Source organism: Pagrus pagrus, assembly GCF_965226575.1.
Source record: "Pagrus pagrus genome assembly, chromosome: 13".
NCBI lineage: Eukaryota > Metazoa > Chordata > Actinopteri > Spariformes > Sparidae > Pagrus > Pagrus pagrus.
This window is the reverse complement of record NC_140197.1, coordinates 16,124,256-16,150,822: the sequence shown is the minus strand read 5'-3', so window position 1 is coordinate 16,150,822 and position 26,567 is coordinate 16,124,256. Positions and strand designations below refer to the sequence as shown.

General features: G+C 42.0%; 3 protein-coding genes across 16 annotated transcripts in view; 1 reads left to right on the top strand and 2 right to left on the bottom strand.

The window, feature by feature from the left end:
• Positions 1–181: 181 nt before the first annotated feature.
• Positions 182–4,552, bottom strand: LOC311267628 (GDP-L-fucose synthase-like; the record flags this gene model as incomplete). The annotated part of the gene is made up of 10 exons (XM_084370808.1): positions 182–237; positions 575–674; positions 804–883; positions 1,057–1,123; positions 1,319–1,383; positions 1,469–1,602; positions 2,115–2,188; positions 2,378–2,506; positions 2,634–2,748; positions 4,398–4,552. 10 exons carry the CDS (start codon positions 4,550–4,552, stop codon positions 182–184), a joined length of 975 nt encoding a protein of 324 aa, XP_084226934.1.
• Positions 4,553–5,650: 1,098 nt separating this feature from the next.
• alkbh7 (alkB homolog 7) lies at positions 5,651–10,304 on the bottom strand. Its single transcript, XM_084372398.1, has 4 exons — positions 9,919–10,304; positions 8,069–8,242; positions 7,773–7,897; positions 5,651–7,304 (listed from the first exon to the last, which is right to left on the bottom strand). The coding sequence occupies exons 1-4, from the start codon at positions 10,189–10,191 to the stop codon at positions 7,184–7,186; spliced, it is 693 nt and encodes a 230-aa protein (XP_084228524.1). The 5' UTR covers positions 10,192–10,304; the 3' UTR covers positions 5,651–7,183.
• An 8,000-nt stretch (positions 10,305–18,304) lies between these two features.
• The window catches only part of cacna1aa (calcium channel, voltage-dependent, P/Q type, alpha 1A subunit, a), an 85,998-nt gene continuing 77,735 nt past the window's right edge, over positions 18,305–26,567 (top strand). For 10 of the 14 annotated variants that reach the window (XM_084370779.1, XM_084370776.1, XM_084370775.1 and 7 more), the window contains exon 1: positions 18,306–20,274. In XM_084370779.1, the coding sequence (XP_084226905.1) occupies positions 19,937–20,274 (338 nt within the window). In that variant the 5' untranslated portion in view covers positions 18,306–19,936. Of the gene's footprint in view, positions 20,275–26,567 lie in introns of all 14 variants that reach the window. The other 4 variants (XM_084370778.1, XM_084370784.1, XM_084370771.1 and 1 more) reach the window with 2 other exon arrangements.

Sequence of the window (26,567 nt, the reverse complement as noted above, 5' to 3'; positions counted from 1 at the left end):
CAGTTTCATGAGATATTTAAGAAAGGTTAGGTTATGACCCCTGTATTGATACCTTGATGTGAAATTCCTCCCAGAGATTAAAATATATTACTAGAGAGTAGTACAGTATTGATTAATAGACCAATATTGAATAGTGATATAAATCTGCTTGACACCAGAACCAAAAGGTATTTTGATCTCTTCATGTCCGGGCACTGTTGTAGTTGGCCACAAACCAATCACAGGTCATCTTTATACCTAGATGGAGAGAAAAAACAAAAACATGTCACCTTCAGCAGGTGCAGTGTGCAGGAAAATATTTATTTAAAGCTCTCATTTGGATTTTGGGTTCCACATAACTAACTTGCACCTCAGTTTTTTGTTATTTCATGACGATTGCTTCACTTACAGTGCAGAATTAAATATGTAAATTATCATAAGCACAACATGTTAGAACTTATTTGGATATTAGCCTCATGGATTTGTTCTGCTGCCTCTGTGTTACCATATATGCAGCACAACTAGATAAACTTAAGTAATTTCATGCCAAAGCAACAGCAGTATCATTAAGATGCGCAGTACAGGGGACTCTGACCTTCTTTAACGGGCGTAAAGTTGAAGTCTGGAAGGTAGCGTCTCAGCTTGGCAATGCTCGTTGTCTTCCTCAGCTGGCCGTCCGACAGGGTGGTGTCATACTGATGTTATGGGTCAAAGAGAGACCTGATATTAACTCTGGGTTTTGAGCTAAATAGGCTACATACAGCATAGTTTCATTAGAAATAACAACAGAGTCATAGGATCACTTGGGGATATTGAAAGGATACCTTTATTTCGCCTTTGAAGTCCAGAGCCTCTGCGATCATTTCCACAGCGTCTTTGATGGAGATCTCGTCCTCTTCACCCACTGAAAAGAAATGAACAGTGAATGAGTTAACTGCACATGTAGTGACTGTGTCTTGCATCTCTGTGTTATGAAGCAACAACTTCCCCATTTTCTTTGGTGTATCACACAATCACAAAGATCTACAGAAGGGCATAGTAATGCTGGCTGAGGGGTGAGCACAGCACTGTACTCACCAGAGAGGATAATTGGTTCAATTTCATCATATTCTCTCAGGACCCAAACAATCAGACGGCCCAAGTCCTGATAATAAACACAGCTCGTGAGACCTAGCAGGCTTTCTTAGTTGACATGTTATAATGTAATCATACCTATTCATTCGTAGTACAGTCAGAGATACATTTGCTCCATAGCTTTCCACTGACATATACTTACATTCTTAAACCACATACTATACAGTAGACGCACATGACAGGTTAAAGCTCATAGATATCATACCCAAGAAAGGGTGAACAGTCTTCTTGCAGCTCCAGTGCCACATACAGTCACGGGAGTTCCTTCCACTGTAAGAGAGACATGAGTCTATGTGTTATTCACTGCTCACAGCTTGTATGTATCGAGATGGATTAGTGAGTCTTATTTACTCACTTTTGGCTTTGTATGTCTTGCTGATGAGCGCCGACATCACATGGGCTTTGTCTATGTTGAAGTTGTCATGGGGACCAAACACATTGGTCGGGATGACCGCTGTGTAACGATGACCATACTGCTCGAAGTATCCCCTGTCAACATAGACACAAACATACTGAGTAATGCCAATGTACGTTTTTTGTACCCGCTGAGTGAATCAAACCATCATAATATTACCATTAACTTAACCCTGTAATTTTGATGTCTAAACCTAGACAAGTAGTTTTGGTGCCTAAACTTTGAAGTTTTGGCATCAAAGCCTAGTCGAGGTCCCAAGACCTGACCAAGTAGTTTTGGTGCCTAAACCTAACATTGTAGTTTAATTGCCTAAGCCTAACCAAGAAGTTTTGGTGCCTAAACACAACCAAGAAGTTGTGGTTCCTAAACACTATCAAGTAGTTTTGGAACATAGGTCTAGTCGAGGTCCCAAGACCTGACCAAGCAGTGTTGGTGAATAATTCAACCATGTAGTTTTGGAGCCCAAACTTTGAAGTTTTGGCATCAAAGCCTAGTTGAGGTGCCAAGGCCTAACCAAGTAGTTCTGGTGCCCAATCCTTTGATAAAAAAAGCTTATTGTTGTTGTTTACACTGCACATCTGCTTACCTGTTCTGAACATCAATCAGCCTTTTAGCATGGGAGTATCCAAAGTTGGAGTCATGAGGTAATCCATTGTGTATCTATGACAGAGATATGCAATACAAATAAAGTAGAAGTAAACCGATGGCCTTTTGATGGCTCTGTTCAAATCGCACACTGATGATTAATGTCACTGAGAGAAATCAGAATTGAGAATTAATCCTAACTGATTAGTTTAAAGGCAGAGTGTTGCCTGAAGAAAGAGCATTCAGGTTCAATCCAAAGCTTACCATGGTCTCATCAATGGGGTATGTGATTTTGTCAGGGAAGATGCAGCTGGACAGGCAAGACACAACCTTGGTGATGCCCATGTTATGGGCTGTTTGCAGTACATTGTCGTTGATTCTGAGGTTGTCGTTCTGTGAAGGTGTTAAACTGTCACTGACTGGCCATTGCAGTTAAAAAACAACGTAGATGTTTCCACACCACGTGCACAAGTTTACAGTTTGCATTTTAGACAGCTGTGGTAGTAGATCATTGTCTCACCAGAAAGAGCAGGTTGTCCCTCATGTGTTCATAGAGTCCCCCAACTTTTGCAGCGAGGTGGATGACATGAGTTGGACGGTGCTTCTCGAACACAGCTTTGGTCTGCCCGAGATCTCTGTCCACATTTTTTAAAAGTTGGATAGAGATTGGAAAAACATACAGGTTAGAAAAAGATCGCTGTAACCTCGGGGTACCTGTTTGAATTCCTGTGCTGAAAGTCTGGATAGGGGAATCAGTAGCACTCTTTTCAACTTCTTAGGTTCCTCTGAGCAAGGTTGTCAATCCCTACAACAGTGGAGCAGACTCAAAGCTAACACATTACATGTCTGAGGCTCTTGGTGCAGCTAAATGAGAGCAAACATGCTCAGCCAGAGATGTGCACAGACATTTTTTGGGGCAGAGGCTCGCCCCACCCCGATGTTGCCGTACTGCATAATGACACAATTTTCATAGTTCAGTATTCAAACATTTTATCCTCAAAGACACCTAAGTATTCATGAAACCCTTTCGTGGGTCTTGTTTCCTAAAAACATTTTCAATGCTGAGAGTGATTTTTATTTACCCGCAACGCCTAATATTATATACTATAAATCCATTCATTTGACTGAATGACTGAATAATAATTTGTTTGAGTTGATTGCAGAGAGAGGGAGAGTGAGAAAGAGAGATCGACTGCTGGGTGACCTAGCATTGAGTTAGAGAGAGAAGGGGCGGTGAACTGCGCTGTTAATTCAAATGCTTGTTTAAACAGAAAGTGTTGAGACAACCGCATAAAAGGATGACTGATTTCACAGCAACCATAAGACCAGCAGGTCAGACAGGAATGTTCATCTATACCTCGCATCCCTCCTATATAGGTTTCTCAAAAGGACATGCATTTGCAGTTATGACATTGGACAGTGAAAGCCTCTGTACCGTGACATGCTGAGCTACACGACAACTAAAAATGGCCTGTTGTGATTGTTCCGAACATCACACATGATAGCAGCCTAATGGATGTCTTTTTCTTTTTCAGAAAAGGAAACATTTATTTTAGTCTTTAATTGTACATGTGAATTTTATTAATTAAAATATACAGTTTAGAAATGATATGTTCTCCTGATCACTTGGATGAGCCAGTTAACCACCAACAATGCCAGGTCTGGTGGATATTGTACATTTCTGAGGTGGAATACATTTTTTAAAAAAAAAAGACCATTTTCTATATGGATTATGGGTCGCTTTTGCACCAAAAGGTGAATTGTGCTTTCTCACTTCACATCACTACATAAGTGTTGCAAACATCAGGGTCAGGGAACTTTCCACTGGACAAGCTTTGCTATACTGCAAATTTATTTTACTTAAAAGCTCTGCACTGCAATTGGCAGCTGATAAAAATGACTTTCACAAGATGAACCGGTTAAAGAATGCACATCTATAATTGAATAATAGTTATACCTGTATTAATATGCAAAGTATATGTAAATTAATATGGCATTTCTTTCTACATATACTGCTGGTAAGCTAGTGAATTTTAGCCATTTTATCTTATCCATAATATTACTTCATTTTTTATTTGTTTAAAAGATGTTGTATTATTATCTGAATCTGCAAAGTAACTTAAGTTATCAAATAAGTGTAGGGAAGTAAAAAGCACAATCTTTGCCTCTGAACTGTAGTGGAGTAGAAAGTAACAGAAAATGGAAATACTCCATCAATTACATTAATGTCATTTGTTTGCAGGCAGCCTCGGGTAGAAAAATAAAACTGAAGCAACTTAATTACCGAAGATCAGCGTCCTTGGAAGCCAGGAAGATCCATTCCTCTCCCTCCAGTTTCAGACCTTCCTTCATCACCACATGCTCAATGGCTTTGCCCACCATCCCAGATCCACCAGTCACCAGCACATGCATTGGCCCCGCTTTGGTGTCCGACTCCATCTTCACTATTTGTGATGGTGAAAACTACACAGAAAACAGGTTTCATGATAAAAAAAAGTATGATTTCATTGCATTACCATGAATACATCAATTGAATAAACATAAATACATGTGCTCTAATACATAATATTGCCATAAATTAGGACTAGAAAGGTAAAATCACATTTCTAATGCATTCCTGTTCCTTACCTTTGTGTTACTGGGCTGAAGTGAAGGTGAACATCAATGGTGGGTTACTTATGTATGTACTGTATGTTGCTATCTGTCATCACAGACATCCAAAGGCTGCAGGACCAGTCTGTCATTCTTTGTCTTTCAACAGGTGTTTGGCCGTATTCAAAATGTTGCACAATCAGGGCATTTCATCCAGGACGCGTAACAGTGGATAAGTGGATTAGTGGATACTAAAGTAAGTTTTGACATAATGTTTTTCAGAGAGGGAAGGTGATTAATGCAGTAGAAACAGTAGACAGTTGAAATGTCAAAAATATCCCATGGAAAATATCAAGATTAATATTTGTATCAGATTCTTTACTCGAGTAGAAGTATAAATACTTTTGGGGGAAAAAACCACAGCTAAAAGTAAAAAATGTACTGTAAAGTATAATAAAGTGAAAAGCATCCGTTTGAAGGACATTTCTGCCAGCCATTGCTTCTGAACGTCACGTCACGTCACCCATGTCGCTGCCTTTGTCACTATACTTTCCTCACCATTTAATTCTCCCTCTCTGTCTGTTTCAGTCTTGTTACATCTTCTACGTTCTTTCGTCTTGCTACAACGTTTATGTCCACCCAGCCTATATGTCACTTGTGTTTCAGTGTAACTGTATGTTGACAATTTTGAAGTCTCCTTTTCTGGAAATCCTGTTGTTTTCATGTGATTGGCTTTAAAAAATATGGAGACAGCAGATAGCACTATCACCTCATGAGGTAAAAAGTGGCTAAGGGCTAGCTGGTTAGCATGCTTACTTCAGAGGATATCTCTGCACCAAAATACACAGTTGTGTTTGAAACAACATCAAAACTGTTATTTCTTAACATTCTATTGATAATTTTAGTTAATTTTTGAATAAAGTAAAACATACATATCGCACTTGATGAGGATTTTTCAGTTTTAATCTATCAGGTAAACAGAATAAAAGACATGTTCATGTTCATTCACATGATGAATTAGTACTTTACATTCTTACATCACATACTGCATGTAGCCTACCGCACACTCACACAACATGCTGAGTCGTGTATTTCAGACCAAATTTCATAAAGGTAAATTTACGAATACAGGTGGGTCAAACAGTCAGACTACTAGTCGAAATACTTGTTTCAAATGTAATCCTTTTTTTTTTCATTACAAATGATAATGTCAGCTTAACAGTTTTAGTGCAAAGTCAGTGCATTTCAGGATATCTTACCATTTGATGTCAGGTAAGCATGCGCTCAAGTTGACATGGGCTCCACAAGTTTGTGCAAAACCTCATGTTTCATGTTATCCCAGCATGATTTGACAGCTACATGTGGTGTCACACAATGCGTGCCCCATAAATGTCCAATGGGGTTGAGGTCACGTGACTGTGGAGGAGAGTCCGAGACAGTCAGGACTCCTTAGTCTTCTTTGGTCTTCGAGTAGTTCATGCAAAGCTTTGAGGTGTGTTTGGGCTCATTACCCTGCTGCAGTATGAATCCCTCTCTACAAAGATGCAAACCGGGGAGTGTAGCATGTCTCTGAAGAATGGACTGTTGCTTCTCCGTGGTGAAGGTGGAGTCAGTTCTGTGCAGGTGTCCAACTCCAGAGAAGGGAAAACAGCCCCAGATTTGAATAATCCCACCACCATGTTTCACTACGGGTTTGAAACACTGTGCAATTATTCTCTTTCCTGTTTGTCTCCTTGTCTCCCTGCCATAAATCTCAAACTTGGATTCATCATTAAATAGGATTAGATATTTCTCGTTTCCCTTCCTGAGAAGTGGCTTAGAAACTACTCGAAGACAGCCTTCATTTGCTGATTTGATTCTCACATTTTATTTTTTTAAGCGAATTCCATCTCTGTGATGAAGTTGCTTTTCTAACTCTCAGCATAGTTTAACGTATTAATCTTCTGAAAGTGCGGTCACACTACAACTGATCTGAGCTGAGCAACATACACAAGTTTAAACCATCCACACACTTCACTGCAGTTCACTTTAATCTTATTTAGACAGAGTCTCTGTATTATCCAGAATTAGAGGGACACACAAAAATGACTCATTTAAACTGACATCCTCTCCAGAAGTGACAGGTAACTGAAATGACTTTCAAACTACAGCCAAGATGGCGTAGTTGTTGTGGAAGGTTGTGGTAGAAACTTGCTGCTTACCAGCAAAACTTAAAAAGCCCAAATGAGTGAAGTCCCTTAATAATGGACTCAAGCGGTTGATTGCAATCCCTGTAATGAAAATATGAACACTGTAATACATTCGAGACAAATAGATCACTTCAGTATCCTTGACTGTGACAGGTGTGACCTGACCTCCCAATCAATATTTCATAATACACACAGTGTAGATTGTTGCAACAGCAGTGAATGTCCTGGACACTTCATCACTGATGCACGTGGTGACAACACATTAACCATAGAAAGGTTAGTGTGGGTGTCAGCTCGGAAGGTTGCGACAGATGACGGAGATACGACGCAGCCGAGGCACTTTCTTTCCGTTGAACACAGACTCCTCATCTTTCAGGATCTCGTGCGTGAAGTTATATCTGGCCTCGTCCCTGTGAGGAGGACAGGATGGAACAACGTGACTGCACTGTTTTAAGTTACAGTTTTTCATAATTGTTTAAATACATTATACATCTAGAGCTGTGGCTTAATTTCACTTTCAATGTTACGCTAGTCACATATGGTATTATGATTTTGAGCATGCTAAATGATGAGATTTGTGGTTAGAGTTTAGCAAAGAAAATGTAATTTAGAATTCCTTTCTTTGTGCTTAGATTTTACCAGTCTGGAGTTTTGTTTTTGATACATGAGGTTTGAGTTTTCAAGATTGTGTACATACTGTAGCTCCAATTGTTTGTATGTATAAAATGGAGATAAGTAACCTGCAGAGTATGACACACAACTATAACACACTCCTTGAGGATGTATGTGTTGTTTCACTGCCTTTGACATACTGTTGTAGAGCTGTGAAGTAAAGCACTCAAATACATATTTTTTTTCCAGTACAGTATATACTGAACCTCAGTATGTAGAGGGAGTGTCGGGGCAGCAGCAGGTCCAGCCATTCATCGGCGGCACCCTCTTTTACCAAGCGCATGATACTGTCCGACAGAAGACTCAATCCAGCAATGGTGCTACCACAGAACTGAAAAATCAGACAGTGGACAGGAAGAATTACAGGAAGAGCACAACTGGGATAACAGCACAGTCCACAAAAGAGGCTTTTCCAGAGGGTTACAGTGCTGAGGATATTGTCCATGTGAGAACCTGACATTAGTGATTGAAAAAAAAAAAAAAAAAAAAGAGGGAAACCTACCTTGACGCTGTCGATATGAGGCTTGATGTAGCCAGTCTTGTCCAGATCCAGAATGTGCACGGGCCCGAGGAGCGGACTGCCCTCAGGAAACGCTACAGATCGGACACGATGCAGGACCTCCTCACACGCCGCCCCCCAGCTCACACGCTCAGTCTCACGGTACCCGTGAATAGCCTGAATGTGGGGAAGCGAACACGGCACCAATAAAGTCACTCTCACTTCATACATACATACACATTAGTACACTATCTTTTTACACTATCTTTCTATTTAAAGGCCATTACTCTGACACGCTGCCTTTGTGAATGATTCTTTTGTCATGAGTGTGTGGCTCTGTCTCCCAATGATGGTATCATTTTGTGAGATGATGTTCAGAAATACTTTGTTTTTACTGTTTGCCACCTTGATCCAGTGAAAACCATTGCACAGGAATTTTAAGTATACACCGATCAGGCATAACATTATGACCACCTGCCTAATCTTGTGAAGGTTGCCCTTGTGCAGCCAAAACAGCTGTGACCTGTCAAGACATGGACTTAAGACCTCTGAGGGTGTCCTGTGGTGTCTGGCACCAGGGCGTTTTATAGTGGATCCTCTGGGTCCTGTATGTTGGGGGGTGGGGCCGCCAGGGTCAGACCTGCTCCAGCACGTCTTACAGATGCCCGATCAGATTCGGATCTGGGGAATTTGGAGGCCCGGTCAACACCTTGGGCCCTTTATTGTGTTCCTCGAGCTGTTCCTGAGCAGTGTTTGCAGTGTGTCAGGGCTCATTGTCCTGCTGGGGGGCCACTGCCATCGGGTAGTGTTGTTGTGATGAGGGGGTGTACTTGGTCCACAACAGTGTTTGGATGGGTGGTGCGTGTCAAGTGGCATTCACATGAATACCAGCACCCAAGGTTTCCCAGCAGAATATCGCATTGTGATGAGATGATCAATGTTATTCACGTGACCCGTCAGTGGTTTTAATGCTGTGGCGGATCGGTGTATATACATATACATATATGTATATATATATATATATATGTATGTGTGTTTTGCAAACTTTATCACCAATAAAATAAATAAATAAATAAACAAAACTAATACAAGACTGAAAATATGTACTTTCAAAGACCCAACAGTCGCGTTAGTGAAACTGTCTCGTTGAACAGTCACCAAAACTCGTAACTTAGACCTTGTAGAGCTGCTCCTGTGTATTAGCAGAACTGACCAACTCTCCTTTCAGATAACTGCAGTTGTCAATATGACCAGATTTATTGTGATTTTCACCTTTGTTTAGCACCTTCTTCTGCGCCTACTTGACGGCCATGTTGGTGTTGTTGACGTGTGTTGAGCGGGACGATGTAGTTCACCGAGCCGTTAAACACAAAACTAGATGGTATATTACTTTTAATTACGACAAACCGTGTAGAGTTTATTGACTTGAAAATGTATTTTTTTTCAACTGACAGACATCATATGTGTGATTCATGGCACAATTCAAGCGGGATCAAAAGATTATTTATCTTTCTCCGTTCACCACCGTACAAAGTTTTTCTGAAATAAGGTCCCATGGGGTCCACAGGAAGGGGCGTGACTTCAGCTCTATGCTGCCCCAATTTCTTTGGAGTGTGAATGTGACAGGTGGCCAATTGTTACATACTGCACCTTTAGTACACTTCTTGAGTAAATGCACTTACATGGGACTAGGACACTCTTAAAAGGGGATTTACATTAAAACAGGGAAACACACTGTACCGACAAAAGTGAACTAAGTCCATGTGTAGGGGGCTGCAGGTGGACAAGCCTGTAAACTGGTGCAGCAGTCCTTGAACTACGCGTCTGTTCTACCACTTCTGAACGTGACTTACATCGTCCCAGTGGTCAAACTCGTAGCGTTTCTTCTTCAGGCCCGGCTCCAGCTCTCGCAGCAGAGCCCTCTCCTCCTCCTCACTGATGAAGGCCGTCCTCACCTCCACCTTAGAGCCGAGTCTCTGCACGAGCTCCGGGCTCGACCCGACGATCGGAGCGTCGCCCCGCCGGAGCAGCAGGCCGCTGCCGGCGCAGGAGCTCAGGCGGCGCGTGTGGCCGGAGCACAGAGCCGCTCTGTGGACCCGCGTCAGCACCGCCAGCTGCGGCCTCATCCTCCCGTCCGCGACACCGACAGTCCGAGCTCGCTACGCACTGCTGTTTACCTTCAGCCGCGCTGTGGTCCCGTCGACACAAGTCAAGCGGTAGTGTGGGGCGCCATGTTGGGAGCGCGGTGCATGCTGGGGGACGTAGTCTTCCAGCGGTAAAACGCTTTAAATAAGTCTAGAATGACCTGTAGACTTTGTCTAATGTTCATATCACATGATAATGATTCATGACTGTGAAGGCTGGACGAGCACACACTGATGGACAGTGGGGACACATTTGAATTGCTGTCAGTACATTTAAATCCTATGAGGTTTTTGCCAAACAGCTTGCAAACAGTGTTTGTGTATTGTCTTTATATCCAGTCTTCCATGCTCAGCTACAACAGAAGCTGACTGAGTGTAAACATCCCCTCTGCTCTCTCTCCTCTCACAGCTTTGGGATGTGAACGCACAGAGGCAGGAGGTGTGTTGCAGACGGGTGCAGTTCCCCGCTTTGACCACTGGAGGGCAGTGAACACTCATGATTGTAAGTGCGCGCAGGTCCATTGTCCGCACCAGCTGTGCCAACATCTGGTGAACACTTTCAAAGTAAAACATTCAAAGGGAAAGCGGTGTTTCTAATTCATTCACTGCCAAGTGTGGACAAAACGCTCTCACGAAGATCTTGAACAATGTACCTGAATTTTCTTTTTAAGATGAATAATTTCATTATTTTAATACCCTATTTGTTCACTATCTAACACACTTGAGTGACAGCAAAGGTACAGACAGAAAGGAATGGTAGATAGATGATAATTCAGGGTAAAATATTTAGCTTTTCACCACGAAACTTCCCCTGTTAATTACTTATATTGAGACAATTATTTTTTTTGTTCTACAATTTTTCTGATGTTTTATCTAAATATACAAATTAGGCTATCTAATTAAATATGCAGTAATTTGTATAAATGCGCAGAACAGAAATCTGAACTAAAGTAAACACCTAAATGTGTATTTTGAATGTTTTCTTTCGAGGCCTGACCAATATATCTGTTGGCCTATGACAGATATGTCAGTATCTGCGTATATGTTGTATATGCGACGTAATGAAGCAGAACAATATGCTATGGTGTTTAGAATGATTCATTTCCTATTTAAGTTTACTTTTTCAGTGCACTGATGTCATTTTAGACCATAAAGTTTATTGTTACGTTATAAATGTCCTGCCTCAGTTCGATACTTTAGTCACAGTCGTCTGATAGACACATTTTAGGGATCATTCCTATCAGTCGGTAAATCGATATTGGAATTTTTTACTTCCTTGTATTGGTATTGATCAGCCCTGAAAAACTGAATATCAGTCAGGCTCTAATTTCTTTTCAGTAGTCTGAGAGAAGACATGTTATTGAAGCAAATAGCCCCAAATCTCTGAACTGACCAGTGTATAAAAAAATCTAGGAAAAGAAATCTTTTTTTTAAATGATAGGAAACAAATAGAATAGATGCAGAATTAAAAACAGAAGAAGTAGCTTATTCTGTATTTTCTGTGTACCTTATGGGCCCACAGAGTGAAAGGTAGGCAGGAAGGAACTCCTTTAAAATATTTGAAGATTTGAAACAGAATAAAAACAGAATGACAAAAAGAAAGAAGAGAGTTCTGAGAGCAGATAAAATGGTGACTTCATCCCCACCAGAGATTCCCTCAGAAAAAAGGGAAAAAAAGACGTTGGCCTATATTTTAAGGACAGGTTACCACCCTCTCTCCTCTGCTCCCTCTTTTGCTTTGTTTACAGACAAACACTCTGTTAATAAACCAGCGGTAGACAAAGAAAATGAGCCATCTCGTTTACCTTCATAGGAATCTGTGATGTTTAAAACAGAGGTTTCATCACAGGACCAGCTGTGCTACTTATTCTAGATGTTTAAAAATGCATCGTGCTTATTTCGACAGGAAATGTGGGTGTATTTTTGTGCACCACACATTGGTCTGTCCACTAAATCACACACACGTAGACACATTATGCTTTTGATACATGTGAGCACGAGGCTAACATGCACATCCGAACACATCCACTGCATACATACACAAGGATTATTAGTGCTCCTTCTGTGAGCCGACTGTTGGTCTCGGTCAGTGAGCATCCACAATAAAACTAACTCACCCCCCCTCCGTCCTCCTCCTCCAACACACACACAACCAATGCGATGCCCATTTTATTGTTGGATGCCATGTTGCTGCCCCCAGCATTACATTCATCCAGCCATGATGAGTGTTTTGGGTTCACATTCTAATTCCCAGTTGGTGCTCTCATTTAAAGCTTCTACGATTCGCTGCATCATCATCAGTCAGCCTGTCCTGGAGGCATCATTATGCCGTCTGTTGAATCATGCAATTAAACTGAAAATAGCCAGAAAAAATCTTGGCAATGGTCAGTTTGGAGGGTGCATGCGTGAAACCTGTCTCCCATTACCCCACAATGATAAGCACCAAGAAGACAGGATACCATAAGATTATCTTTAAGATCTTTATGCATAAAAGAATAAAAAAAAAAAATAGAAATCATGAAAAATGAACAAAGTAGGACTGAGACCTTGCTATTGTAGCACTGTTATTGCAGAGGACGCACCTGAGCACTGGTGGGGTACATTAAATAAGATTTAACATATATTTTCACAATATAAAGATCTAAAACTTTATTTCAATTATCTTATGTTTATTCATTCATTAAAAAAATAAACATACATGTTAGCGTCAGTGTGCAGGAAAAAAGTATTTCAGTGGTTTCACGTCATCAAAAGTCAGAAAACAATATGTAACTTTACTCAAGGAACGCTCTTAAATAGCTTTAATTTTCTTGAGTGTTTACATTTTTTGCTACTTTATCCACTCTGCTACGTTTAGAGGCAAATATTTATATACTACTTTTTACTCTACTACGTTTATTTGATTACTTAGCTTTTTTCATGTTTTAGTGCATTTTTAAATACATATTTTAAACTGATAATCAGATAATAATCAGAGCCACTGATTCTGATAATCAGAAATAGAATAGAATACCGGATCTTATAACCGGCCAGGTCGATACTCCGTCAACCCCTACAACACTTAAGTATATGTCATAACAGATACTTTCAAAATTTTACTTAAGTACTAAAAATACTAAATACTAAAATACTTTTTACAACTTCTGATTATTATATTAAACTGTCATTAAAATTAGCTTTCTAAATATGTTTTTACTTTAACCAGATACAACATTAAAGTGCTGAACACATCGATGCATCGATAATTATAATCCAATGATATAATTTAACACATTATACTGAAATGGGTCATGAGTCTGCATTATGAGTACTTTTACTTGTGGTGGTTTAATTAAATCCTGATGCTCATACAATCAGTGCAGAGTTCTTGGTGCTAACATACGTACACACAGCGTGGTCGGTCCAGCTCATGACCGCCCTCACCTCCTCTTCCACCAGAGTTGCTTGTCAGGTCTTTTCCCCTGATTGCTGATGAGTGAGTATGAAAGTACGGCTTACCACTTGCTCTGCACCCTCCATGTGTGGCTCTGTCCGATACACATGTGATTTATATATGTGCTCAGTCACTTCATGATCATATTATCCCCTAAAGCTTGTTTCAGTTTTGTTGTAGTGTGGATGCCTTAAACCATGTTACACTTCCTCTTTGCTGTGTTAAACCAAACTAAACTGAATACAGCACCTGACCCAATTTCCTATGGCTGGACTTGAAACTTCTCCTACCTTACCTTCACTCTGGTTATGTAAACATGTGTGTTATGACAATGGCGAGATAGCTTTTTCTGACGCGCAGAGTAATATTTCATTAACTTGTGTGTTTCTTTTTATTAACCGCAGTTTGTTGTGTTTGATGCGGACCACTCTTGCAGAGGTTTGCATGAAGTCTGCATCGGGTCTGTGCAGGACCGAGTTCAGCAGGGGCGGAGTGCTCTACATGCATTCAGCCATTGAATTATTCAGCCTTATGAATCATTGAGTCACGACACTCCTTTTTAGGCCCTCGCCTCAGAGCACCAGCCTCACAGCTACCCACTATTTGAACATCTGACGGAGAAGGAAAAAAACAACAGAGAACAATCCAGAGTCCTTTAACTCTAAAGGTGGGATTTGATTGACAAAATAAAGGCATATAAGTCTAAACATACTTTAGAAGTAACGTTTACAGGACGTAAATGCAAATAATCCTCAGTGCTGGTATCTCAGTTCATTTGAGCATCATCCCCTATTGTAGGTTGTGCTGGATCATTATTTATTTTTCAGAGTTGTGATTGTCATTTCCATTGTTTCCCCGCAGCTTTCAGCATCCAACAGAATGTAAAACATTACTGGAAGGTAATCACTTATTATTTCTGAAACAGGCCCGTAATCTCCATCCTGTACATTCTGTTGAAAAGTGTGAGCATTGTCATACAATTTTAGAAGTTTTGTTGAAAATATGAAGCGGACAGTAACAGATGGTCGAGCGTACAGACATGGAACTTTATGGATCCAGAATCAGAAAATTAGAAAATCAGTAATTGGATTACAATTACATTGATAGATCGCATTTTTGATTACGTCTTTAAAAGCATTTAAAATCAGCAAACCTTTTTAAATGACGTGATGTAAATATGCTGAATATGTTCCACAGTATATAAAAGTTACTCCTCTCAGGTTGCCAGTTTCGTTAACGGTGACTCTACTAATATTTGTTTTTTTTAATGATGGAATATTCATACCTCCTTATTCACATTGAAAGTGGAAGATGAACATTGTGAGCAAGTGCTGCTCTTGCAAAAGAAACAGCATCCCACGTGTTGTAGGATCCACACAGTACACCTGTAATCCAAAAGTAATCTAAAAGAATTCAGATTATATTTCATTTTTGGTGATCCAATGGATTACCTTACTCATTACAGATGTTGCCATGTAATTTGTATCCAGCAACCTGACCCAACCCTGGTCATGGCCGTAGATATAAGAGATGGAACATCTTGTTCAATCCAACTACTTACCCATCATCAACCTGAACCCATTTTGAACTTGTTTAATCAAGAATGGGTCATTTATTATGCGGACATACTCGTCTTAAAGAAAACATCCTGTGGTGTGGTTTCAGTCCTCATCAAGAGCAGGCTGCCTCACAAAGACAGTGCCCCGGACCAAAGATAGCCGATCATGTTGCATTCATTTTCTCAGTCAAACATGATATAAATAGACCAAGTTTATCATGTGTCTCTGTCTCTTCTTTAGAGACATTGTATGCGTTCTTGTGAGGTAACAGTGTTTTATGCATGGGTGGCCTTGGAGCTGTTGGTCTTCAGTGCTTCGTGTGCTGGCTGTGTGGAATAACAGGTTTGGACAGAAGGCTGCTGCTCCTCAAAGGCTCCAGCTCTGAAGGGCAATAGATAATTTCACAGATCATTACACCCAAGTGTAAACACACACATTTGTGAACACACTCATACACAGATACAGTATAACAGCCTGCAAAATTGGAATATATGTTTTGTTTTTTTAATCAAGAATGAAATAAATGGCCATGCACTGCATCATGAACTGCTTTTCGTTTGAAGATTTATTTCTTTAAACAGCTGCGATGAGACGTGCATCCATTGTAGCAAGTGCAACATCGTTCAAATGTAAAACAGCGATAAACTAGAACAGTACCCGGCAGAGTGCCTACCTCCACCAAGGCCCAACAGTCCCAGTTTGTACTAACTCAGACCTAAATATTGCTGGGGTTTTTTCAATATCAAGATCCATGCATTATTCCCCGAGAAATAAACAAAAATGTTTTAAAATGCTCAATCTTGAAAAGGTTGACGGAAGTGAGAAGAAATTCCTGGAGCCACACCAAAAGTTAATGGGGTCTATTCTGGGCTGAGACCCATCCTCCATCCAAGTTTCGAGGAAATTAGTTCTGTAGTTTTTGTGTAATCCTGCTGACAAACCAACTGCAGGTGCACGGACACAAACACAAACACACACACACGCATTCTGGGCCGAGAGTTGCACATTTGTGTGTTCTTGGTCTTAAAAGCTGTAAATTTCACCACTGTCTTTGGTCCTGAGTTGTCCATGACAGCAGGGTTATGTCTTTTTTTTTTTTTCTCCAGCGCAATGCATGGTGGTATACAATGCTTGGTGAGTGACCATCAGTTGTACACTACTTTTCACGATGCATTGTGGGATATTTTGAGTCAACTATGACTATATATGGTATAATAAATCTCTCTATACATTCGGACAGCGCTACAAAATGGCGAACTCACCATACAGTCCACTATGTGGTGGGTAGATAGTGATTAGGGACACATTGTTTCTGATTTTGTGGTGCTGTCCCTGGTCCTGAATTGTCAATTACATTAAATCTTAAAGGTGCACTTTGTAGTTTTGGGAGGCACATTGTAATATCATTGACTGATAATAAACAAACTCTCTTTGTTGTCATGACTGAATAAACACACTGACCTTAAAGGACAACAGAATTTCATACTGTTTTACCTTGTTTATATGTGGCGGACCCTGCCACCTTTCTAGCTTCAAACAGTGTTGTGGGGATTTGACTTTCCTCTGAGAACAGCTTGTTTATTCACTTATAAAAAATAAACATTTCTTAGTTTGCATTATTACCTGATTAATATTGTAAATATTACAATGTTGAGTTTGAATTCCCTCTCCAAAACCACACAGTGCCCCTTTATGGCTTTAGTGTCGATTTTGCAGCGTTGTCCATGGTCCTGAATTTTCCGTGACATTTGGACTTTAGTGTTGCTCCTATGGTTCTGTCCGTGGTCCTGACTTGATTGTACTTGCTAGCATTGTGGTTATGTCCATCTATCTATCTATCTATCTATCTATCTATCTATCTATCTATCTATCTATCTATCTATCTATCTATCACAATGTGTGTTTTTGCATGCCCTTGCTGTGGGGTCAGTCTCGCTCTCACGGCCTGAATCCGTGCCCGAGTGGACACAAAGCAAAACGATCCCTTTATGACATATCGGATAGACGCTTAAGGTCGTGCTGGTATCGATCGGCGCTCTCACGCGCGAGGTTCCTCTCCTGACTCAGTCTCTCGGAGAGGTGAATTAACTCTCGCGGTCACCCTTAAATGCGTGTATGGACGATCATTTCCCATTCACAGAGGCGCCTATTTCTGGAGTCAATCAATTAGGTCACATAATAGATTAAGAGAATGTTGCCCTGTGATGTTTTGGCCCGCAGCCTTCCTCTCCTCTTCCGGTGTAGTTGTGAGTGACTCATGACATTCATTGAATATGATACCACTCTTTGCCATCTTTCTCCGCTCTGGCAGAAAATCCGATAAGATCACCAAAGATGGAAACACCATCGATATGCAGGAACCGCCTGATTGGAGAAAATGGTTTCACAGATTGATGTTTTACTCACAAAATGACAACATCCGGAATGAGTGTGGTGTTCAGATTTATTACCACAAGAAAATAAGACTGCAGTCCTTATTGTCTATCCACCTTGCCCTTGTTTGCTCTGTGTGACGCCACTGACAATCTTTGCGCAAAACATATGGTCGCACCGTGAACAGGCACCGGTGTTTTGGTGGAGGAGGAGGAGAGGAGAGGAGAGGAGAGGAGAGGAGAGGAAGGGAGAGGAGAGGAGAGGAGAGGAGGAGAGGAAGGGAGAGGAGAGGAGGGGAGAGGAGGAGAGGAGAGGAGAGGAGGGGAGAGGAGAGGAGAGGAGAGGAGGAGAGGAGGAGAGGAGGAGAGCACTCTTCGTCCATTAATTTCCAAATGTCTGTTGCTAAGAATAGCCTCCCCCCCTCCACCTTCCCTAACAAACACTCACAGACTCGCGCGCGCACACTCTTGACGCGCGTGTCTCTTCTCACGCGCCCGTGCGCGCCGTCATTGTCAGTTTGGGTTGCAGCTGTATCTTTGCACGAGCTGCATGATGCCAACACCCCGCCTCTCCACCACATACACACATACACACGCGCGCGCGCGCGCGCATCTGGCTATAATAAGCATGCTTACTGGGTCTTTATGAAACGCATACAAAGATGGAAGGAAATGAGAGGCGCAGCAGTCAGGTGTCACCTCACCCTCTGAGCCAACAGGCTGTTTAACGCATTGTCTGAAACTGACTGGGAGTTGAGAGGTCCGACTGAAGCGCCTCAAAATAAACAGGCGCTACACGATCCCTCTGTCCGTGACATACGTCTAGAAGTTGGACGAGCTGCGTGCGTCATGTGCTGCGGCTGCAGAAGCGAGCAGCCGCGCGTTCCTGCTCACACACACTGAAAGGCGGCGATTTCGCGCGCGGTGCGATTTATTTAGTTTACAGGCAAGACTCCGGCCCGAATTCCACAGAAACAGCCGGTCCCCTCCCTTTTTTTTTTCTATGTGCGTCTCCTTCCATTCACCGATCCATCTATCCGTCCGTCCGTCCGTCCGTCCCTCTCCTCCTCCCCTTGGGGCCGCTGGACGAAGAGAGAGGAGGCCGTGAGGAGAGCTCTACCATACTCCACTGAGAGAGAGAGGAAGGACGCTCTGCCAGGACATTCGGGCTCATCAGTGCGGACGGAGGTAGACTTTTTTCGGGGCGGGGATGGTGAGGGACTTTCTCGGCACTGCTGCACCTCGAACAGCCAGAGCAAGATCATGAGAGGGTGTAAGACGGCGGAGAAGCGGCCGTCATACCCTTGTCTTTGACGACGCCGTCCGTGTGTCCCCTTGCTCAGCTCCTGGATGGTCGCGCAGGTGACGGAGAGAGGATGATGGTTTCAACGAGGGAGGATGCGATCGGATTCGTTTGAGAGAAAAAAAAATTGTTCCATACCACAGCGCTCGACAACAATGACACCGACGCTTCAGGGGAAAACGGTATTTTTCTCTCTCTCCTTTCTACTCGAGATTGTGAACTCTTGAAATAAGACGCGTTACTAACAAATGTCACCATTTTCCCGGTCTCAAGGCTTGTCGGAGCGCTCTGCTAAAACAGCTGTGAGGTGGCGGGAGTCACATTATTGCCACACACTGTGCCAAACATTGCGGATGTTTCGAAAAAAAATAAATAAATAATCGTAGCTTTTCTCTTCCCGATGCCTTTTAAGTCTTCGGAAGCGCGACCGTTTTCCAACACGCCAAGTTGAACGCCGCCGACAGCCGCAGCTACACTACTGATCGGTATTTTCGGATTTATTTTTCGACAATCTGATTTATTATCCGAGGCCCGTGTGATATAAGAGGCGCCGAGATTGTCATTACACGCTGTCATGAGAGTAAAGACATAAACGATCCAGAGAGGTGCGGGACGCTGTGGCGCGCTCTGATACAGGCATGAACCATGGAGAACATGAAACATTCATGTTGACTCGCCACAGTCTCCCCGTGATTTCATGTTGGGGGCGAAGCCTGCTGTACGCGGACATCAGAACCGACTGAGACTGAGACACCCCACAGCACCACCTTACAGTGTAACCAGTCAGCCGACCGACCACACATTTAATTTCCTCACACCCACAATTGGCCGTTGGCAGAGACGCACAGAGAAGAGACGGTACATGGGCGTCCTCGTCTGCTGAAACCAGCAGAGAACCGCTCGCCGGCTGCAGGTGCTCAGCACACGCTCACAAGACAACCCGTTGTGCATATGAGACGTTCTGATCCAGATGGGATGTAATGTTGTGTGGATGCACAGCTGAGCATTGGTCTCCTTCTCCGCTGCTGCTTCGTGAAGATTGGCTTTCGGTGTCCAGAGAATGGCGCGGTTCGGAGATGAGGTGCCGGCCAGGTACGGCGGGGGGCCCGGCGGAGGGGGCCCGGGCGGCCGCGGTGGTAGCAGGCAAGGAGGACCCCACGGACACGGACACGGTCACGGCCACGGGCACGGACACGGCCACGGGCATGGCCACGGTCCACCTGGAGGGCCCGGGGGCCAGAGAATGTACAAGCAGTCTATGGCGCAGAGAGCCCGGACTATGGCCCTCTATAACCCCATCCCCGTGCGCCAGAACTGCTTCACTGTCAACCGCTCGCTGTTCATTTTCAGTGAGGATAACTTCGTCAGAAAATACGCCAAAAAGATCACCGAATGGCCATATCCTTTACCTGGCAGTGTGCAGTGAGTAAAAAGGTGCTGCTGTAGGCCTGGCCCGAGGATCAGGTAGGCCTAATGTGCACTCATATGTCCGCCTGAATGTTTCCCTGAGTTAAAGCCCCAATGACAGAGGTGTAACAGCGGATCCATCAGCAGGCCCCATGTGAGGTAGGCTGCGGGGGGTGACAGAAAATGCTGGACATGTAATTTATGGTTAATTAAGAGGAGGGGGCACGAGCCAGCGCCCCCCTTTTTATGAGACCGTTGATCACCATCAGTCACATTTGTTAGTCATTTCATGTCACAGTCGCGTGGGACTTGCTTGATATACGGTTCCTGTGCTAGGTGTGTGTGTGTGTGTGTTGGTGTGTGTTGGTGGTGGTAGTGGTTGAGGGGGGTGTCTAGGGGGCGCTGCTGGTTGCTGATGTCAGCATGTGCAGTAGAGGCCTCGCTAGAGAAACAGAAGAGAGAGAGAGGGAGAGGAGGAGAGGGGGAGGGGAGGGGAGGGAAGGTGGGGGAGACCAAGAGAAAGATGAAAATAAGCAGCTACAATTTGTGTGTGTGTGTGTGTGTGTGTGTGTGTGTCCTTGCAGTGATGCACACACAGCAGCTCATATCAGCCCGATGCAGGTGTCTTTCTAGATATGGTGTGTGTGTGTGTGTGTGTGTGTGTGTGTGTGTGTGTGTGTGAGAGAGAGAGAGAGCAGGTATGTAACTGAGAGTATAGTAGGCTATTAACTTGTGCATTGACAGTATTTAATTTTTCCCCATTTTGAGCCTCCTGTTAATCACACAAGATGCAGGTGTCACTGAATGAATGTGCCACCATTTCAAGCTGTGTGTGTGTGTGTGTGTGTGTGTGTGTGTGTGTGTGTGTGTGTGTGTGTGTGTGTGTGTGTGTGTGTGTGTGCACCACAACCACTAAAGTGTGACAGCGTTTAATTTTCCCTGCATTTCCATCTTTCATCAAAACCAGCACATATTGCGCCATTCCAGGGGAGAAATGGCGAGCGGTTGGAGTATTTCCCATTTCGCAGGATTTGCACACGTCTGTGTGAATGCATGCAGATGTGGAAGTAAGTTTCTGTGCGGGTGTTAATGACAAGAGGGGAAATTGGAGTAATGATTGTATTGATCCATGCTGATGCTTGAGCCGTGACATAACTACACACACTAATTGGGCTGCTCCAGTGAAATGCAGGAGCTACTTATAGTGCTTCTGAATCATGTCTATTCACCATCTCAATGACAGACATGTTTGTTAGTGAGAGAGAGTGTGTGTGTGTGCTTGTGTGTGTGTGTGTGTGTGATTTCAGAAACGCTATTTTAACGCATTTCGCAATTTGCCAAATGTGAATGCATTTTGATAGCCTATCTCTAAACTCTCTCATGAAGCAGTGCATTTATCCAGACTGAAAAGTCATCCGTGCAACATTTTCTAAAGGTGTGAATCACTTTTGAACTGAATGTTTTGGAACTTGGGTGTCATTTGTTCCTTGCTTGGGTGTCAACCTCACATAAAAAGTGTCCATTTTGATAAAAATGCAGACGCCTTCAGTTTACATTCTGATAGGAAAAGAAATGTAAAACCAAGCCCTGCTGTCCTCATAACAAAATGGAGATATAATGAGAAAATGCACTGGTACCTGCGGTTTTCCTTGTACTTGCCTTAGAAAAAAATACTGTTTAAACTCTCTAAAGAGAGACCTTTTTCAGTTAAAGTTCACCAAGTGACTTTCCTTTTAAATGCAATTTGCATTAGACTTATTTATATTTTTTTTAACAGAAGACATTGTGACATGTCACAGTAGGAAAAGCACACTAGTCCACTTAGCTGCTTCAGGGTCTTGATAATGTGCATGCTGGCTCATTGTCACACTGATGGCTCACTGGGACACACGAATAACACGGAGCCACCGTTAGTGTTATTAGTAACACCTGTTCTTTTCCCCGATATGAAAAGTAGTCCGCTGTGAAAAAAGGCCGATGCCTCATTGCACAAACTGTCGTATAGCTGGTCCCAGAGCGCTTTAAACATATTTAAATAAAGTACATTATGCATTTTTTGTCCTCATTACACATAATATATTTTATTTTCTTCTTTTTTGTTCCATCAGTATTTTTGGCAGCGTGGCGAATGTCAAGGCAAGGAAGCCCAAAGAATGAGGTGGGGCTACGACATGAGGTTGAAGTAATCTTTAGATAGCTTTAGGTGTCCAACTTTATTAGTTAAAGGGTCCTCTGCCAATTTTAGAAATTAAAGCATGTGTACAGGTCTACATATGTGAAAAAGTAGCAGAAAAGCCTCTGTTGGCTCCAGAGGAAGCTGCATGTAATCTGAAAAAATGCCTCCAGTGATGTCACTCAGTGGCTATGTTGCATTGTGGGTAATGTGGATTCCAGGTTTTGAAAAGCAGTCAACTGGTCTTATTGCACTCACATAAAACTGTTGGACTCATTATGGACAGTTTTAAAACAAATGATCAAAACCTTTTTTATTCCATACGTTCTTTTTCCTGTTCTAAACCTGGCGCCTGCATTACCCACAATGCAATTTAGCCATCGAGTGACATCATTGGAGGCATTTTTTCAGATTACACACAGCTCCCTCTGGAGCCACAAAGGCTTTATACTATCGTCTTTCACATATGGAAAATGTGAAAATGTTAATGTGTAAAATTGGTGGAGTCACCCTTTAATCTATCTATCTATCTATCTATCTATCTATCTATCTATCTATCTATCTATCTATCTATCTATCTATCTATCTATCACTGATATTTGCATCATCTATCTGATGTACAGTCCCACACTAGTGTAAAGGTGTTCGATACAATAACACAAACACAAGTATAATCTTATGTGACCCAACACAATAGCTCGGCAATAACTCCCACCTTTGTGAAGTTTACAATGTTCAATACTTTGTTGAGGCTGTGTCAGGGTGTTGATTCAATTTATTGGTAATTTCTGTGCTTTGTGGTTTTGGTGTTTATTGGATTGTAATCTATTGTCAGGTGTACTTACAGCATTTTTACCCCTCTCCCCAGGGAGTACATTCACGGTATGCTGTCAATGCTCTGTATTACTTGCTTTATTGTGGGCAACCTTGAGTAAGTTTGAGGTGGAGATGATATTATTGTGTGGCTTAATGTGGGGAAAACTAACCAAGCTGAGGCTGTAAGAAGGAACAAAATGGATTTCATAATGAAATGCTATTTTGAGATTTTTATAACCTCCTTCGATCGATGTCTCAAAGACAAAACCCACTGCATCTCCAGCAACTCTTTGAAGCAAATGTCTCGTTAAAGGGGCACTGTGTAGTTCTGGAGAAGAATTCAAACTCAGAATTTTTATATTCATGATAAAAATGACCTAAAATCCAAACTCAGAAATATTTTCTTCTCACAGAACACTGTTTGAAGCTATAGAAAGGTGGCGGGGTCCGCCAAATATAAACAAAGTAAAACAGTTTGAAATTGTGTTGTCCTTTGAGGTCAGTTTGTTTATTCAGTTTATTCAGTCATGAAAACAAAAAGAGTTTGTTTATTTACTTTGTTTAGGCATAGAAAATAAGTCAACAAAGATCTTTCTCTTCTGATTAAAATGTGTTCCCCAAAACTACATAGTGCACCTTTAATAATAAGATATTTAACCACCCATTTATTGGTAAGGATTTAGTTATTTTGGCCTGAATCATGTTCAACTGTCTGTTGAATGGATTTGGTCCGACGAAATGACCTAACGCTTGAGTCCCTGAGGAAGTCCTCACTCTGCGAGAGGTGATGTAGTGACAGTATCAATCATAAGGTCATCTCAGGTAAATCCAGGCGTCACTGCACCACTGTGTGTCAGGATGTTCAGTGTCTCATCAGTTCGATCCAAACCAAACAAAACTGAAATGTGCAACCCAATCACCAGAATAAATGTTTCTGCCAAACACGCATAGCCTATGTTGAAACTTAACATTTTTTTAGGTTCAATTGTCAATTTTATCTTGTGACAATGATGTACGTAAGGTCTGGTTAGGACTAGGAACAAAAACCTCCTGTCTAGAGTTAGGAAAAAATTATGTATCGGCATAAAGTACTCCTTTTTGTCGCCACGAACATGACTGGAGATGTCCAGAGGGTTCGTCAGACACAAACACGGACGTTAATTGTCTCAAACTTAAATATTGACTGGTGTCACGATTACAAATGTTGAAACGTGATCTGGAATTGCAGCCACTGGCTAGGCAGTGGTGAGGGTACGGGTGGTTTGCAGAAACTGGTCCAAATGAATGATAGAAATTTGGTATTGGAGCGAATGAGGGAAGATGTGGACTCTAGATATACCATGTTGTCATGAAGGTGTCGTAACTGTCCATTGCGCTGTGTTAAAGTAGTTTATATCATACAGTACAACACTGCCGGCAAGTAACCCTCAGAGTGGCACCCAGCAATTTCCACAAGGATATCCTCACTGACGGTGAGCTCGAATGGGGAGAGCGGCCATTTGGGTTTGAAAAAAGAGGTCATTTTACCTCTATCGTGTAATGTTTTGTAGATATGTGATATGTGGATTTGGATCCCCATTCTTTTTACATGCTCCGGCTCTTTCTCAACACACTAGCAATCCCCCCTATAGCCTGAATCACCTTTATTTATTCATTGAGGGTTCACTGACAGCATGTCAGGAATGCCCCTCACTGCCTCAGATAAATCCTGCCGGTCTGAGGGATTGAACCCTCAACCCTCTGGCCACAAGCTTGCTTCTCTTTACCACTGCCCCCACTGTATCTGTACTGTATGATCATAAATTAAATTAATAGAAATTCCTGCTTTATAGTTTATAACATGTTGGAAAACATGAATATCAGGCTCATACTGGCAAATGCTGAACATTAAGGAAGTCAAACCAAGATGATTTTCTTATCTAACACTTGTCCTTCATTGAATGTTTCATGGTCAGTATTAAAGTAAATCTGAGTCACAGTTCTTCAAAATATAGAGCAAACATGACTGATTCATTCGAACCTGCAGCAGAAGCGTTACGTAATCCGTGTCGATTTGCCGGATTTAATCGACTGATGTTTCCCTGAATGGAGACAGAACCACCTTTTTGATTCACCAGATGTATGAGTCTCAGTGGATTCACTATTCAGCAGAATTATGACCCGCAGCTTTATTTAGTTGTGAACTGACTCTGGACCCATGGGAGCACCATATAAATAACTATTCTCTCACATCCACATTTAGATAGAGCAGACAGATATTTGGTTGTTTAATTAGAATTAGCATTACAGAGTTCAGGCCTGCTACTGCGCCGTTTTCTTTTTTGAAACAAGTGGTAGACAAATAGCGCCTCGTTAAATACAATTACTGTCCGTATTTATCTTTCCAACTGAGTTTGGTAAACAGAAACGTTTAGACATAGTGTCAAGATACAAACAAAGCTAGAATTTCATTTTTGTTAAGAATGAATACTTCCACTGGTACTTCAACACAATTTATTACATTTACAGAAATATACAATTAAAACATCTTTTTACATTTTGACAGTTTTCTTTCCATACTATTGACAAATAAACTTTGATAATCATGATGCATTTTCATCAATTTCACCTTGAAATATATTGTTTGAAGAACTGTAATATGTTCGAATTCACCACAGTACATAAACACTGTATGATAACTGTCAGTTTTAATATCACTGTATACCTTGAAACGTTTATATCGCTGCAGCCCTAACTGCACAGGCCATGTACCAAGTTTATAACATAAAAAGTGATTGTGCTGTCGTCCTTGTAATGCGCTCATAACTAGCACATCGTGTTACATGTTGGGGGAAAGTTGAAACTAAAAGGGTCATCCTATAGGACCTTAGAAATGAAACCCCCACCAGCAGTCCAGCTGACCTTTCACCCTAAATGCCCATTTGACCTTGTCGAATGCGTATCAGGTGTCATACGCTGGAGTTAGTGTAAACCATGTAACCCTGCGATGTATTAAGTGTCAGCTTCGTCCATGATGTGCACCTCTGCAGGACACTCATTTTAGCCCCTGCGAGAATCTACATAAACACAAACAAACACATGCACACATGCACACAATCACGACACACACACCATATGGTGTTGTCTGCGTCATCAGCGTACGCCTAAGTGTGTTTTCCCCCCTCTGTTGTAAATGGAGAGGTAGTCGATATTTGTTCTAGCTATCTATAGCAACAACGGGCTCAATATGAAATATAATACGAGGAATGTGTTTTATAAATTAACCGACCTTTTATAATGATCGGATGTGAAAGGT

What these genes read in the sequence shown, in the direction of transcription:
- alkbh7 (XM_084372398.1), bottom strand. Translation starts at nt 10,191, where the DNA reads ATGAGGCCGCAGCTGGCGGTGCTGACGCGGGTCCACAGAGCGGCTCTG. An exon ending in AGTTTGACCACTGGGACGAT is followed by an intron (nt 8,243 to 9,918) that starts GTAAGTCACGTT and finishes CCCCACATTCAG; the next exon opens with GCTATTCACGGGTACCGTGA. An exon ending in CTCATATCGACAGCGTCAAG is followed by an intron (nt 7,898 to 8,068) that starts GTAGGTTTCCCT and finishes CTGATTTTTCAG; the next exon opens with TTCTGTGGTAGCACCATTGC.